The 14,089-nt window shown below is 40.5% G+C and overlaps 1 protein-coding gene across 1 annotated transcript in view; it reads right to left on the reverse strand.

The window, feature by feature from the left end:
• The window catches only part of shtn3 (shootin 3), a 28,073-nt gene that overhangs the window by 13,590 nt on the left and 394 nt on the right, over positions 1-14,089 (reverse strand). The window contains exons 2-3 of the mRNA XM_079351704.1: positions 13,590-13,953; positions 7,406-7,466 (exon numbers count right to left, since the gene is read on the reverse strand). Of these exons, the coding sequence (XP_079207830.1) occupies positions 7,406-7,466; positions 13,590-13,661 (133 nt within the window). The 5' untranslated portion in view covers positions 13,662-13,953. The remainder of the gene's footprint in view (positions 1-7,405; positions 7,467-13,589; positions 13,954-14,089) is intronic.

Genomic DNA, 14,089 nt, shown 5'->3' on the forward strand with positions numbered 1-14,089 from the left:
TATTAAGATGATCGTTAACACACTAATAAAGTGCATGTTACTGTCCATCCATCATCAGTGCTTATCCCAGCTCTAACAGACAGAAGGCTGTGTACACCCACTGGTCACAAGTCAGTCACAGGGCTGCCATTTACAATGGTGCCGAGGTACAGTACATGATACAGATAACACAAGCAAGAAATGAAACAAGAAATAAAACAGGAAGTGCAGTCAGTTTTAAAAAGGCAAGAAAATACAATAAATGTAAAAAATCAGAAATGTAAACTTTGTCCAAACTTTGTGTCAGAGTCCCTTCTTATTATCCTGTTTATTTTAGAGAAACAAACCAATCTGACAACAAGTCTGTTAAAACAGCTTGAACCTCCAGCACTGACAAACTGCACAGTCTTCATTATTCCTTCTGATGCCTCATGACTCGTCTGCATCCACTTCGGTTTCCTCAAAGGTTTAGATTTGACAGAAAGGGTTCTTTCAGCGTCTTTGCTTTGCATACCAATGCTTAACCACTTTTTTCAATAATCAATCAGTGAAAGACATGACTGAAAAGTGACTTTAGAGAGCCGGTTGGTAACTCATCAAATAAGAAAACTTACACTGAATAAAAAACACCAGATTGAATTAGCATCGGGCGTTTCCAAAGTCAAAATGTGAGGATTTAACACTGGAAAACAGCTTACACAGATGACAAGGAAAGCTTTAGTGCAAACACTGGACATGTCACTGAGAGACCTTTGATGATATTTAAATCAGCTCAGTGTCAGTGATGCCCTGGTTTGTGTTGGGAAAGTGAGGATGGCATGAGAGAGGAGGAGGATGGGGAAGCTTGGGGATCTATTTTTAATCCCTCACTCGATGTTTAATGCCTGTGCATGGTATGTGCTGTGATTCCCCTCCCAGCCGGCAGAGACTCGTTTAAACCTTCATCTCTCTCTCTCTCTCTCTTAGCTCTATTAAGTATTTTTAACCAGCGCGTCACAGCACATCGTCCTCTGCTCGGCTGCCTGCACCGCAGATCAGCTGCAGCTCTGTGGGTCAGACAGGAGAAGGAGAAAGCAGGGTGTCATCAACTATTTATAGTTCCGTTTTTTTAATTCTTCTTCCATTTTATTAGAAAACCAACAGCTGATCCAATCACTGTGAAGCTTCATTGTTTTTGCCGTTTACCAAAAAACTTGATGGTCCGGGCTGTTGTCGTTGTTTCTTAATTTTGCCAATCAGTGCATTGTTTTTCTTACATATTTAACTTGTGCAAATCTTTTCAATGATTTCGAATCTGTATTCAAAGATCTAGATATCTGAAGCGTTGTTCTCCCTGCTGTCAGTCGGAGAAGCGTTGATTCATCACGTTTCAGCAGGATTTGATAGTATGCAGGAAGTCAGTCTATGCTAACCACGAACCAATGTGCCATCACCAAACAACAGTTGAACCTTTTCATAAAATATCTTGAAATGGTTTGCATCACATATTGTTAGTCAGCCAATGAAAAAGACGAGGACATGAAAAAGAAAAAGTCTTCTCCTGAATTTCACTTTTCCTTGAGTCTACGAGCCACACGGACACTGCGCGAAGGTACATCAGCTGGTTTAACATCATCGCAAGCAATGTGATGAGCTCGTTAACTAACCTTTAAAATCATTATGTAAAAGCTAGCAGCACTTGCTTTTATGTTTCAAAAAATGTGTAATGATTTAAGTGTTTATGGTTCCAATTCAAGTCAGATTTAAAGCGAATTATGGAAATGACGACCTCATCAGAAATGAAACAATTTCCTCAATTATTTCAATTTTCACCGTCAGATGCCAGCTCAGCGTCGGGCTTGCAGCCTTTGCATACCTCTAACCGGCCTGTAAAGGCCTGTCTAATATTCACTGTACGCCAGCTTCTTGCTCGGTCCGTCTCTCCTGATGTGTTCTGAGCTTCATACGTCACCCTCTTCTTTCGTCTCTTAGCCTCAGCCATCGTATGTTTTTTTTTTTTTTTTGGAAACTCTATTTGTCCCCGTGGGGCAATTGCGCACCAAGCGTTCAGCCACAGGAGCAGCGAACTACATACACCCTGACAGAGCAATTCAGGGTTAAGTGTCTTGCCCAAGGACACATCGGACATGTTGCTGGGGATCGAACCCTCGACCTTCCGGCTGAGAGACGACAAGTCTACCCACTGAGCCACAGCCGGCCATCCCGTTTTAAACGGTACCACAACGGTTTCGATTTCACAGGATGACTGAAGCCAGCTGCCAAAGTTACATAGTGCAGTGAACAGGCAACGGGGGGCACTCGTGCTCTTAAATCAACCTTTGAACTTACAGGTGAGATTGTTGCTTTGATTTTTCAGAATCATTCTAAATGTATGCCATATCACATGACGACTTGTGTAAGTAACAAATAATCCTTTAAGTATTATGGGCAGGCCCAGTTAGTTCAGCATCTAGATTGAGCCACTCTGAAGGCCCAGGGATGTGACTGAGCTGTGAAAGCCTTAAACTGACAGCAGTCTGTCCTCTCGTTCAGACAGTTCGTCCTGCAGCACTCTGTCTCCTGTCAGACACAGTTCTGGGTCACAATAACCCCTCCTGACTTCATGGCTTCATGAGATTCATGACGTGCCCTAAAAACCTGTAATGATCCAGTCGACTAAAAACAGACGGCGCTTTTGTTTTTCTCCAGCGAGCTGAAGCCGAGGAAAGCCTCTTTGGTGACGATGCACGTTCATAACAGATGATTTGAAGGATTAGCCAACATCTGAGTAATGGTGAAATCCTAGCACAGAGGGTTAACACATTTAGGAAGCTAGGCAGGGATTTAGCCTTTGCCAATATGCAAGGTTTACAATCCAAGCCTTATTTTCTGCTGATGATTGGGAGTTAATATGAAAAAATAGGATTTCTGGGATGCGTCATGGACTGAAAAAATCCCTTTCCTCTCCCTAGAAAAGGATTACCAACAAAATGAGCCCTCCATGTTTATTTATATTAAACTGTAACAGTAACTTTAAAGCTAAGCTGTGAACAATTAGGCGCACTAATCCGGCCTTCATGTGCTTCTCCTAAAACTTCTACTGACTCAGAGTGGTAAATATGACTTGTGCATTTTGGGGTCTTAAGATGGAAAGTTTCAGCCTCATGTGACATCATCGACCATCTTCCCATCAACTCCCATCTTCACAGTTTGATCAACTCCTTCATCACGTTACCCTCAGACGACTTCCACTGGCTAACACCACCGGGGTCTCGACTCCACGGGGGGTCAGATCCTGCTGCCGACATCTTTCGATTTCCCTGATGAGTTCATGTGCCAAAGATTCTCTGACCATAGTATCAAAATTCATGTAAAATAAACTTGACTTGAAAATTCAAACAACCGATTAGTCGATAATCAAATTAAAATAAATCATGCAGTCCTAATCCTGACTCCATTCACTGATACAAGAATGGGCAAAATCTAGAAAAGCAGAAGCGTGCAGCAACCTGAGCTACAGTAATTAATCCAAAACTAAAAACATGGTTATTAGTCCCAGACAAGCCTGACTGCTGTCTGACCCTGAAAAGCTCCCATGCTCTCTCAGTGTTTACTTCTCAGTGTGTGATTACAGTATTTGTGGAAGCTCTTGAAAGTGGGGAAAGTGCAGCCACAGGCTTTCATCTGAGTACAGTACACTGAATAAGTAGGCTGCCGAAACTAACAGCAACACTGGCCATTTGTGCAGAAACAGTGAGTGGTTTCACTGTTAGCTTGCAGCTGTATGTTCAAGCAGTAGCTTGAGATGTCACAACACTCTCATAAGATGTTGTCTTGCATTGATTTTCTCACAGGGATATCTTTTCATGACCTGCATTTCCTGCACATTTTCTGTCAAAATGTATTTACTTGCTTATCCCGGTGTACAGAAGTAACTACCCTCCCTTTTCTGTCTCTGCATCTGACTTGAGTTTAAACCCAGTCTTCTGAGGCGATGACACTCGACAAGCGACTTTGCAAGCAGCTCGCTCTGCTGCGCAGGCTTAATACAAAACTTAAATTACAGACTGTGAGACATCCGCTCCGCCTGCTTCTACCAGCTCAAAGTCTCAGGAGCATGCTGCCATCACTGTGACAGATTTCTATTTTAACTCAGAGGAACAACAAAGCTTAAGAACTACCAAATATAATAGAGTTTCTGCAGGCATGATCTGATTCACAGTACATCTTTTTTTTTGTCCAATAACAAGGCCAATACAACCTCTCATAACACTTTTATGAAACGTAAACCCTCTGAGAAACCTCCTCAAAATAGATGGCCAACACTGTTGCTCCAGGTTTAATATCTGGATCTGCAGAGTAAAAGTGACAGAGTCAGACGCTATGACGACAATTGATGCCATCATATACAGAATTTGCAGTACAAAAGAAAGAGTCAGGACAAACATGCTGGTGAGTGAAAGATGAACGCGCTCTACGTGTCGAACTGATCGTGTGCTGGTCACAGGACATGAACGTCATCACCCCCGCGCTCACTCACTGTGAATTTCACTGAATACTTCCTGAGGTATTCTCACATCAGCTCCTCTCAACTTCACACAGAAATTGTACAAGGAGGTTGGCAGGAAATGTTGGGCTAAAGTTGGCGTGAAACATTTGGCCCTTTCTTCATGTGTTAGGTGCATGTCAACATGACAACACCAAAACACTCCTAGTAATCGTGAATTCCACACAATAATGAAAAAAAGTTATTGATTACAATATGGTTCACCAATGGCATGCAGGAAGGATCATTTTCCATTTTCATTATTATTTTTTTTTAAACATGCATCACAGACTCGATCATGACCTCTCATCCTTCAATGGGCCGAGTGTATTACAGTGAGTCTGGGGTCAGGTCATGTTTTACCATTTTTATTGTCACTCTGGACTCGATCATTCTGACCTTTGAGACTCAAACGAGTCTGAAATCAAGCACCTGAAGGCTCCTTCATTAACTGCTTTAAATATGACCATCAAATATGGAGAAGCAGGTGGAAAAGGCCTTTTGAACCACAACAATGGATAATGAGTCAGGCAGTAGAGTGGAACCCCCCCCCGCCCACACACACATACAGTCTCTGCTGTTGAATTATTCATGACACTAGGTTTTAATAATTCATGGGAATAACATGACAGGAGAGACTGCTGGCTCCTGCAGGGAGAGACGGTGAATGAATAAATGAGTGAATGAATGAGAGACTGAAGGGATGACGTGAAGGGACCTGCAGTAAAAAGAAGGATCAGCGTTTCTGCTGACTCTGAAGATGTTCCTCCAGTTTTTTGCTACCGCAGACAAGTTTTAGAAAATGCCTGACAAGATTTCTTGGGGTTTGAGTCTAACCAAAAGTCACCCATTTATCTAACAGTTTAACTTCCTGTATTCTGCATTTTGTTATAAACTGACCAATTGAAGCACAGAGTAACCAGAAATTCCAGCTGGACACCTGCACACTCGCTGCAGCCAGTTTCTACACATCAGAAATACAGCTTTCATTTTCTCAGCTAACTAATAGGGAAAAAAACAATTCCAAAAGTTTTCACATGCTACTTCTAAGTACATTCATGTGTGGAAAATACAAGGAGACGAAAACTATCTGCTGTAATGTAATCGAAGAAGCCTGTCATATAGTTAGCCATAATCAAATCTCTAAACAGATCTGACGTAAGTGCAGCCAGCAATACACTCTTAGACATCATTTCTCAGCTACAACTACATTCTTCTTCATCAAATTTGTGTTTGGACTGTAAACAAAGCCTTCACACATTACTAGAAGTCGTCTTTGACTAACTGCTAGCTACACTAGAAGCCCCAAAAGTTGTTCATCGCTCCTGGAAGCTCTGACAGGTCATAGCTAATAGTTTATTGATTGAGAGTTGTGTGTTTCTAAGTCTGTGGCAATTATTCAAAGAAAATCCAAATTTCTCACAGACGGAGAGGTATCTAAGTTTGTTAGCTTGATGCTAAGGCACAGAAGAAATTGCCATTTGCTGTGTTAGCAGCTTTAGCATTGCGTGGGACTTTGGCTTGCATTTAATCTACTTCCTCTTCACTAAAAACGCTCAGGAACAATGTAAAATGAAATATCACACCAGGGTTAACACCAGGTGGAAGCTGCCTGGCTCTCATGTTTCCCCTCAAACAGACAGCTGAACTCGTCACTGACCTGTCAACACGACATAAAAACTCCTCACGGCCAGTAAAACATCAACCCCCCTTCTCATCCAATTGTAATATGTCTTCTTAATCCGAAAACATATGACAACATTTTTCACATAAATAGCTGAAATCCCTGTTGTCTTATTCTTTTATTTTTAGTCATATATGTGCAAATATTGTTAGTCTTCTACAGATAAGTACCGTAAAGTCTGTATGCATTCTGTAATATTACCCAGAAAGTGCATACATTTAATTTTAGCCATTCGTGATACAGTCCTAAATCCTCCATTTCTGTCCTCTGTGATATAAAGACTTCCTTACATTATCTGGAGAACAGCACACGTATCTTCGGACACCACCAACTTCTACAAGCTTTAAAATGTGATCGTAATAAATGAAAACAAATTTGAAGCTTGATCCTTCTCTTACCTCTGTGAATAGTCATGACTGAAACCAGGAGCTGCAGCGTCTCTCTCACACTGTATGATTGATGTTCAGCTCCTCACAGAGTCAAAGCCCAAGTTAAACTCTCCAGAACAAAAAAAAAAGCTCTCTGTCTGATGGCTAAATAACCTGACTGTTGTTATAGAAACAAGTGAATACACCCCCTCCATCCTGTCTTAAGCCCAGCCATTGAGAGGACAAGGTGTTTGTGATGTCATGACAACAGAGGAGAAGAGGGCCAGGTGTGAAGGAGGCGGAGGGAGGCAGTGAAGGTGTCAGCTTTCTGATTGGAGGCGGGATGATGTGTCTGCCTTTTTTCTACCTTTTAAACTACACGACACGTCCATCATGAAATCATGATTACACACTGACTGAATAGTTATTTAAGGTCTGTTGGTGAGTGTTTACAATATAATATAATTCAAAAAACTTTATTTGTCAATTTGTGGGGGTAATTCAAAGGCACACGGGGCAGTAAATGAACGACAGTGCAGCTATACAAAATGTTTTACTAAAGATAAAGTGTAAACAAAAGAATAAAGTGTCATCAAAGACTAAAGTGTCAAGATTTAAGTACAAAGTTAAAATACACATTTACAAAGTTAAATACAAAAAAGAACAGCAGACTAAATATGTACTTAGCTATATAAAAAGATGAATACTGACAGAATAAAGTGACTGTATGTTAGGATGGTTAGGATGTGAGAAGTGATATCAAACAGAATAAAGTGGGGTAGTGCATGAAGACCAAGCATAAAGAGGTATTCAAGGGTTAAGGTGCAGGCTGCAGGAAGTGGGGCTTACCTCTCTTGATGTGTTTGAGTTGTCTCTCGGCCTCGTCTCTCTCCTCCGTCAGTCTGTTGCACTGCAAGAGCAGACGGTTCAATGCATCAGATCACGTTCCACAACACACTGAATATACAGGTCACTGATACCAGGAGGGTACGATTACACACACACACACTCTCACACACACACACACACACACACACAGACACACACACACACACACACATAAATGCATGCACACTGTGAGTCAGACACAACCACAAGCTATGATGGATGGCACACCCAGACAGCGCTGTTAAATACAAATGTTAACTATAATTTAAAATACAAAATAGTCTCTAAAAGCAAACAGGTTGATGGAATATAAGAGGACAAAATATATCCTAATTGTTGTTGTTTTAATTGATCTTTGACCTCAGGTTTTCTGGGTCGACTTCACTTTAGATGTGTGGTGGAAATATTCAGACAGTTTACCAAAGTATCAGTATCATCGCCCTAAAAAACTATAACAGTCCACTGTGGGGAACATTCAAAATGCTTCTTATGAAAAATTAGGAAGTATGAGCATTGAATAGTTTCTAAAGTAAATAATTAGATTTACCTCCTTCTTTAAATTCTCAAAAAAAAAAAAGATTAGTAATATCTTTCTATCAGCAGCTAACGCTTGTGCTTCTGGATACCAGGAAAACCTACGCTAGAACATTACTTACATCCCATCTTCTCCATATCAACATTCATTTCTCTTGATGCCTCTCTCTGTCGTCTCAAAATGTTGCCGCCCTTCGTTTTAACACTAACGGCCCATCCCTTCTGATAACAGACGAACTCCTCCTTCCACTCCTGTCGTCTTGACAGCTGCCCTACAAACATGCAAAACGCTGCAGCTTCTCATTTTCACACCAATAGATTCTGATATTAGGACCCTGTTTTGTGCTATATTTAGGATGAGCAGCCATGCAGAAAGCCTGGTTTGGATGTATTGGATTGCAGAGCTTAATGTGAGTTGAATTCAGCAGCTCTGGTGCAATTCATTTTTTCCTAAGATCATTTTTTCCTAAGATCCTATACGGGATGCATGTGCTTCAATGTGTTGGTTGCAAAGTGAATGCAGTCATGTAATTTATGTCACGAACTACAGAGACCATATAAACTTAGTTTATATGCCAAGTAAACTATATATTTCTAAAAGGTGAAAAATGGAAAATGGATCAGAGAGGTTAATGACCAATCATTATCAAAAATCTTCTTATTTCATCAACTCTACATTATATAGCTAATGTTCACGGGATCTTTAGTACTTAGACACTTTGAAAGCTAATGGCCGGAGAATAACCTGATCCTAAAAGTGCCCAAAAACCTTCCATTTAAAAAAAAAAAAACATTTCCAAATGTGTCGTCTTAGTGCAGTCAGTTTTAATCTCAAAAAGCGACAGATAAGTCCAAGAGAGAAAAGCTGCATAGTTGTACATTTTCTGCTAATCCCCAAACTTTGTTTTAATATATACATGTGATCATTCTGAGGAAAAATAAGAACTGTTTTCTACTAAACCAGATGACTCTTCTTTTACGGTGAATTTTCAACCTTGGGAGAAGCTTCCATTCCAGTGTAATATCTGATTTTACAGCCATTGGCATCATGTCATTAGCCATCAGTCAGATCTGAAGTTATTGCCTCTTTGCTTAATAAGACAGAGACATACGGCGGCACTTCGAAAGACTGCAGTGAAAATGTAGAAAATCAACAGTGCTGCCTGCTTTACACACGCTTCATTAACAACAGTAATTGGAAATCCTAAAGCATTCATTGACCTACTGTCGCAAAAACAGAGGAAAATAGAGCAATTGTACATGCAATGCGTTCATTTAATCTTTGAACCCAAACGGACAGGGTATCTCCGCTTTTAATATCAATGTAGGTAACAAGATGCTGAAATTTTTTAATACTGTACAGACGGACCATTTTCCATATAAGAACAATGAACGACGATCTGCTCCAATCACAGTTGAGCAAGCTTGATACTCAGCAGAATCTCCGTCCAATCTTCCTTTTCCTGTTTCACTGATAGTAAGTGCTGTTTGCCTGGGAAGTTTTTGTGAAAGTGATACTGTTTTGACAATTTTCATATGTTGCTTGGGAATCCTTAGAAATGAAAACTCATCATGTCATCAAGGGGGTTGTTGTGATGATTGACAACCAACATGGAAAACAAGCCAACTTCTAAAATTGTGTGTCAGGCAATTTAGCTTTAAGATGCAGATAGCAGGGTCTGCATCACCAAGAGGGTGACAATTGGACTCTATGGAGAATTCAACATTTCATGTTAAGAAATCCATGACTCTGCCTTAATTTGCTTTCACCATTTTTCATAAAAATCTCATTTTTTTTAAAAACCCTGTCCACTGCTTACCGAAACTATGGCTGTCTTCTTGAAGCTGTATCCTGAAGTTCACTGAATTTAGCTAAATGGAAGTCATGTTGCCATGTTTGTATTTTTGCAAGATTGTCAAACCTTGCGGTTACCAATGGGGGCTTTGGAAAGGTCAATAGGAAATGTACTTATTTCTTAGTTGTCTTCAGTAAGAAGATGGAGCATTAGCAACCCTCCAGATGAAAACATGCTAACCAGACTGTCAGGTCTGTCCAGGTGAGCTCAATGTCCCCAGACTGCCCAGCAGGCTCAACTTAATCACCCGTCCCATGCACATTTAAAGGTCTGAATTTGAAGTCATAAGAAGCCTCCAGTCTGTGTTTGGCTTCAAAGACTAGCTCCTAAAAAGGTGCTATAATTCTGAGGACTCAGCTGCAGTGTGAGCTTTACTGACTGCAGGATCATGAGCTTTTTAATGACACATTCAGGGACTGGCTTCTTGTAAAGCCTGTAAAAACCCCAGAGTGCCCACAGTGTATTTATCAGGTATTTGCGCTCAGGTGGTCATCAGTCACGGGTTAATAAATAAGACCAGGCTGACCAATAAAGAAGTCACTGCAGTAAATAAAACTGTAGTTGTTCTTGCTAACGACCTGGGCATATTATTCAGCACAGGCTCATCGAAGCAGTGAGGTTTGAATTCATTTGAATTAAACTTTTTAAGTCTTGTGTCATGTAACCTTATTCAATTTACAGCTGATATTCATTTCGAACTCAACTTCCTGACTTTTAGCATATTTTTGGATCAAATGATTTACAAATAACAGAATAAGAAGCACCTGAATGTAGTCTATAGTTTAAGTCTCTATGGCTCCATTTACACTTGGTATAAACATTTGGTACCTCTATACATTAAAAATCCAGATTATAAAAGGGTTTTCTTACTGCCATAATCTTATTCTGTTAATCATGTAGAGCAAACTAGCAGACTTGCAAACAAACATGATGCTAATCAGGTGTATGGTTGTTATTTTTTTTGTATTCCCACTAATCGCAGATGGTGTTTCTGAGATACCACAGATGAGACAGGGATATTGTCTGAAGAACAATGTACAGGATATCATTATTCCCCTGTAAAGTTGAGCTTTCTATTCAAATATTTCATCAATGTCATGAGATTTTTAAACCCTGTAAAACAAATTATTTAGTTAGTTAATCCTTGAGTCCAACCTGGCACTTCTGCAAAATTTGGACATATCTCTTTAAGTCATATTGGGAAAATTTAGTTCAGTAAAACGGGATGGACTTTGAGACTGAGGTAAAACACCATACCTGGATACCTCCAGTCGTTGCGTTTATTGGAGTGGATGAATAAAACAAAGCTACTGCAGCTATTTGTAGATTTGAACCACAACCATAAGCTAGCAACAACAGGTAGAGTCCAGCAGGGACAAGCAGGGGAAATAGTTCAGGCTGGGAGTTTGTCTCCGGGACACCCTGTACACATGAAGCACTAAATGTGTAAGCTAACTTTGTCCCTATGGTTCTACATTTCACATTCAGTTAAAAACAGTCACTACACCAGTATAACAAATATTTCACCAGCTAGCTTAGAGGGACTGCTCAGTTCATTTTTGTTGCTGACATTGACTGTTTCTGACACTCAGGCCACCTGCTGCTCCTGACGTATAATCCACTCCCACTTTTGTTATGGATTCCTGAAAGAAAGGAATCAAGCTTTATGGAGGGCTGTTACATCTGTCTCAGATCCAATCGTTCTAACATCTTTCATTGACACCTTCTCCTGATCTCGATGCATATTCACATCCAAATTTGTTGTTTTGAAAGGTGTAAATGAGGTATCTGATTCACCTGAGAAGGACGTTTTTGGGAAACAACCTTAAATTGAGGAGTGATTTACTTTAATCTTTCATACAATCAGATGGAAATATTCCAATTTTGTATCTGACTCAAACCCTGCAGGAAGTAAACACATTTTTGACATGTGTTATGGGAGATTAAATGTGAGGAAAAACTCATAGGGCGTGACTGCGACAAAACCGAGGCGATCTAATATCAAAAGGACAAAAAAAGGATGCAAGCATCCATCTCTTTCTCTCTCCTTCGGCAGCAGGAAGCACTTGGCCCACTTTCTCTCAGCTCTACCTGCAGTCTCACACACTGTCAGCTCAGATTTCCCTCAGGAGCACAGCGCGGGCAGCGAGTTCACTGGCACACAGCAAGGCACTGATGCTGCCAGGATAGTGGTTCAAATCCCCTGTGCTGCTCAGTGACTACAGGGATGCATGACTTCACTTTTTTTCATTTAAATAAAAATATGTAAATCCCCATCTTCTGAGAAGATCTAGAGACACGCACAGGCAGACATTTGCTGCTGACATCCTCTGGTTTCAAAGTGTAGTCAGCAGTAGCTCAGTTACCTTTGAATTTGACTGTTATAATGCTTGGCATTATATTGTTTTTGTCTCAGTTCTTGCAGCTACTTAACTGTCAAAATGCAAAAAAATGACAATTGAAATTTGCTTGAAAATGTGTTAAAACAAAAATGTCTGTCATTGCCATTCTCTTCAGACAAAAAGTATTCGTTCTGTGAAAATGTGTAAGTGATTGTGCTCTCGCTCTCTTTTGAACCTGGAGCGTAAAGTCTGTTAAGTGTTTTCTTTGTTTTGTTCTTGTCACTGATAAGCTTGGATTGTTATTCTATGTATCAAACCAAATAGGTAAATATGTAAATAATCTCTATGAAGATAAGTCATACACACAGCACAACACATAAAGCAGGGAAGGATTGCTGTCTCTATTATTTGTGGAAGGCGCCAAGATCTATATTAATCTGATGGTGTGTCCATCTGAGTGGCTGTGTCACTGCAGTAACAAGTTAACTGAAATGATCTGGCAAGGAAGCTGAAACAGATATAGCTTGTTTAGGTGCAAACAATTCATTGAAAGAATGCCAAAACTCACTTTAATTGATCAGTTGCATGCTTTGCATTGCTCTGCTCAATATGTCAGTTCCCTGATTTGCTTTAACTTTGAATGTAATGGCACCCAAAATGGGCTTCAATTTGGTGATTACAACCTTTAAGACACCAGGAGTGGAGGGTTCAGCTCCCAATGTAACCAGAAAGAAAGTAGGCTACTAAATAGGCAGGTTAGGGGGTTGGTTTTGGACTTATTGTTAAAGGTAAAGCTAAACACCAAACAACATCTCTCCCTTTGTGTTTAAACCAGTGTTTAATTAGGAATGTTAAGTAGCCTGAAGCATCATGACAGGGAGGCTTTATTTGTTCAGTTCCCACTGAATCCACTCCTTATCATCACCAATCAGAGGCAGATAAGGGACTAATGAAGGTTAACATAGATGGACAAGTGAAACCAGTTATTTCACATCTGGTTCAAACCTGGGATGAGCCTTTTTTTCTGTTTAACAGATGCATTAAGTCATTGTGCAGACTAGCACGTTGCTCTTAGGGATTAAAATACAATTTTACAAATATAACATTTATAAACCATGAACATTATCCATTAATAACATCAATCTCTAAAACCAATTGCTGTGTAATTTCTGGTCACTGCATAAATGGCAAGATCGAATTTTTTTAGGGAGGGGTCCGGCTTCTCTAATGTCTACAATAACCTGCAGGAGACGCCGGCCGGCATTTAAACCGCTTTAAATAAACCTGCAAAATGTCCCATCTGCCTGTGAAACACACACACAGACACTTCTGGGCACATTGAGTGTAGTTTATACTTCGTATAAAATTGATTAAAGGCTACAATTTGAGCAATTTCGTGTTGTATGGGTTTACCTCGGTTTGCATTTGCGCGTCCCTCTCCTCGTCGCATCCCTCCATCTGCGCCGATGATGAACAGGGGAGCATTCTCGAAAATAAAAAGAGTGATATAATAGTCCTTCTTCCGCTTTTTCTTCTCGGGTGAGGTTGTTAAAAAAAACTACATAAAGCTAATCGGAGGTCTTTCCTAGCAGCACATGTCTGGATCCGAGCCCATCTTTCTTTGACTCCAAACACATGGGATGGAGAGGAGCTCGGTGCTCTGCTGCTGCCGGCGGACAGGACCCTCCTCCTCCTCCTTTCACAGCATCATCTGGCTCCCCCCTGAACCCCTCCTCCCTCCCCTCCCTGCTTCCTTCTCTTCCTCCCCTCTCCCATCCTGCAGGCACAGTTGGACCAAGCCATGTGTACAAAGAGATCTACGGTGGCCCTGAAGGTCAACTGCGCACATATTAGGCTAGACATGATTGCAAAATGAAAAACAAACAAACAAAAACATTTTACTGGATAGCAAA

Source organism: Symphodus melops (genome assembly GCF_947650265.1).
Source record: "Symphodus melops genome assembly, chromosome: 9".
In the NCBI taxonomy this organism is placed as follows: Eukaryota; Metazoa; Chordata; class Actinopteri; order Labriformes; family Labridae; genus Symphodus; species Symphodus melops.